Source organism: Eimeria mitis, genomic scaffold (genome assembly GCF_000499745.2).
Source record: "Eimeria mitis Houghton genomic scaffold, Emh_scaff215, whole genome shotgun sequence".
Taxonomy (NCBI): Eukaryota; Apicomplexa; class Conoidasida; order Eucoccidiorida; family Eimeriidae; genus Eimeria; species Eimeria mitis.
In genome coordinates, this window is record NW_013570474.1 from 15378 (window position 1) to 17427 (window position 2050).

Here is a 2050-nt window from a genome sequence, read left to right on the forward strand (position 1 = left end):
ATTTTTATAAAAAAATTAAAAAAAAAAGACAAAGACAAGCGGAAAATAAATAAAAAAAATAAAGACAAAGACAAAATAATAAAATATAAAGACAAAGACAAAGACAAAGACAAAATAATAAAAGACAAAGACACACGGAAAAACAAAATAATTTTAAAGAAATAAATAAAACAGAAAGACAAAGACAAAATTAAAAAATAAAAACAAAGACAGAGACAAAATAAAAATGAAAGACAAAGACAAAGATACAGTTAAAAAGGGAGACAAAGACAAAGACAAAATAAAAGGAAGAGAGACAAAGACAAAACAAAAAAAGAAAGACAAAGACAAAGACAAAATAAAAAAGGAGACAAAGACAAAGACAAAATAAAAAAAAAGACAAAGACAAAATAAAAAAAAGAAAAAGACAAAATAAAAAAAAAAGACAAAGACAAGAGGAGCTGACTTTGTCTTCGAATCCAAAAACGTCCAGCACCCCCAGCCAGGTGTCTGCGCTCGTTGCTGCAGCAGCGCATGCAAGCAGCAGCAAACAACACAAGCAATCCATATCCTGCTGCTGCTGCTGCTGCTGCTGCTGTTGCTGTTGCTGCTGCTGCTGCTGCTGCTGTTGCTGCTGCTGCTGCTGCTGCTGTTGCTGCGAGGACAGAAAACGCAAAATTAAAATAACTTACAGCCGGTGTCGCTTGCAGCAGCAGCAGCAGCTCTTGCTGCTGCTGTTCCTGCTGCTGGGCCTGCTGCTTTTGTTGCTGCTGGAGCTGCAGCTGCTGCTGCAGGACTTGCTGCTGCTGCCGTTGCTGCTGCTGCTGCTGTTGCTGCTGCTGCTGCTGCTTGGGGTGCTGGGGAGTTGCTGAGGGATATATTTATTTTGTGGACGACAAAATCAAAGAGGCGGCTGTACAGTGTCTGCAGCAGCAGCAGCAGCAGCAGCAGCAGCAACAGCAGCAGCAGCAGCAAGACAGCAGCAGCAGCAGCAAGACGGCAGCAGCAGCAAAAGCATCAAGGCAGGTACAGAGCAGCAAGAGGATGTCTGCTGGTTGTTGCCATCTCCCCTGCTGCTGATGGTTATGAAGCCTGTTGATGCTGCTGCTGCTGCTGCTGCTGCTGCTGCTACTATAAAGCTGCACTTGCTGCTGCTGCTGCTGCTGCACTTGCTGCTGCTGCTGCTGCAGCAGTGTGTTTCTGACCTTGATGAGAGCGTCTCTGTTTGCTGCTGCTTCTGCTGCAGTTAGCTGCTTCTGTACATCGCGAATCCCCCTAAATGTCAGCCGCTGCAGCAGCAGCTGCTGCTGCAGCCCCAGCAGCCTTGCTGCAGCAGCAGCAGCAGCAGAGCTTGAAGGAGAGACTACAGCAGCACCGGCAGCAGCAGCAGCAGCAGCAGCAGCACACACACCGTCACCAGCGCCAGCAACAGACCCTGCTCCTGCTGCTGCTCCTGCTGCTGCTGCTCCGCCTGCTGCTCCTGCTGCTCCTGCTGCTGCTGCTGCTGCTGCTGCTGCAGCAGATTCAAATTTTATATTGCCGAGATGCAGCACAGCAGCCAACAGCCGCAGCAGCAGCTGCTGCTCCTCCAGCGATACCCCCAGTCGACTCAAGCAGGAACTGCAGCAGCAGCAGCAGCAGCAGCAGCAGCAACAGCAGCAGCAGCAGCAGCAGCAAAGCCGCGGACGTTTGGATATATACTGAGTGAGAAAGGGTTGAGCTGCCGATACACCCCAACGGAGACAAAAGAGAAAAAAAAAAAATAAATACATAAATACATAAATAAATAAATAAATAAAATATAAAAGAGAAAGACAAAGACAGAGAACAGAAGGAGACAGATAGAGACAGAGACAATACAAAGGGAGACAGAAAAAAGAGAGAAAAAGAAAAAAATAAATATAATAAAAAGAGACAGAGAGAAACAAACAAATACAATAAAAATATATATTTTTATATTATTATATTATTATATTATTATATAGAGACAGAGAGACAAAACTAAACAAAATAAAATAAAATAAAATAAAATAAAATAAAATAAAATAAAATAAAATAAAATAAAATAAAA

The 2050-nt window shown here is 43.6% G+C and overlaps 1 protein-coding gene across 1 annotated transcript in view; it reads right to left on the reverse strand.

Annotated features, from left to right (window-relative positions):
• Nucleotides 1-2050, reverse strand: part of EMH_0003850 (uncharacterized protein) — a gene marked incomplete at both ends in the record, with an annotated part of 3424 nt that overhangs the window by 553 nt on the left and 821 nt on the right. Inside the window, 3 exons of the mRNA XM_013496523.1 lie at nucleotides 446-634; nucleotides 1185-1235; nucleotides 1391-1492. Coding sequence (XP_013351977.1) covers nucleotides 446-634; nucleotides 1185-1235; nucleotides 1391-1492 — 342 coding nt within the window. The remainder of the gene's footprint in view (nucleotides 1-445; nucleotides 635-1184; nucleotides 1236-1390; nucleotides 1493-2050) is intronic.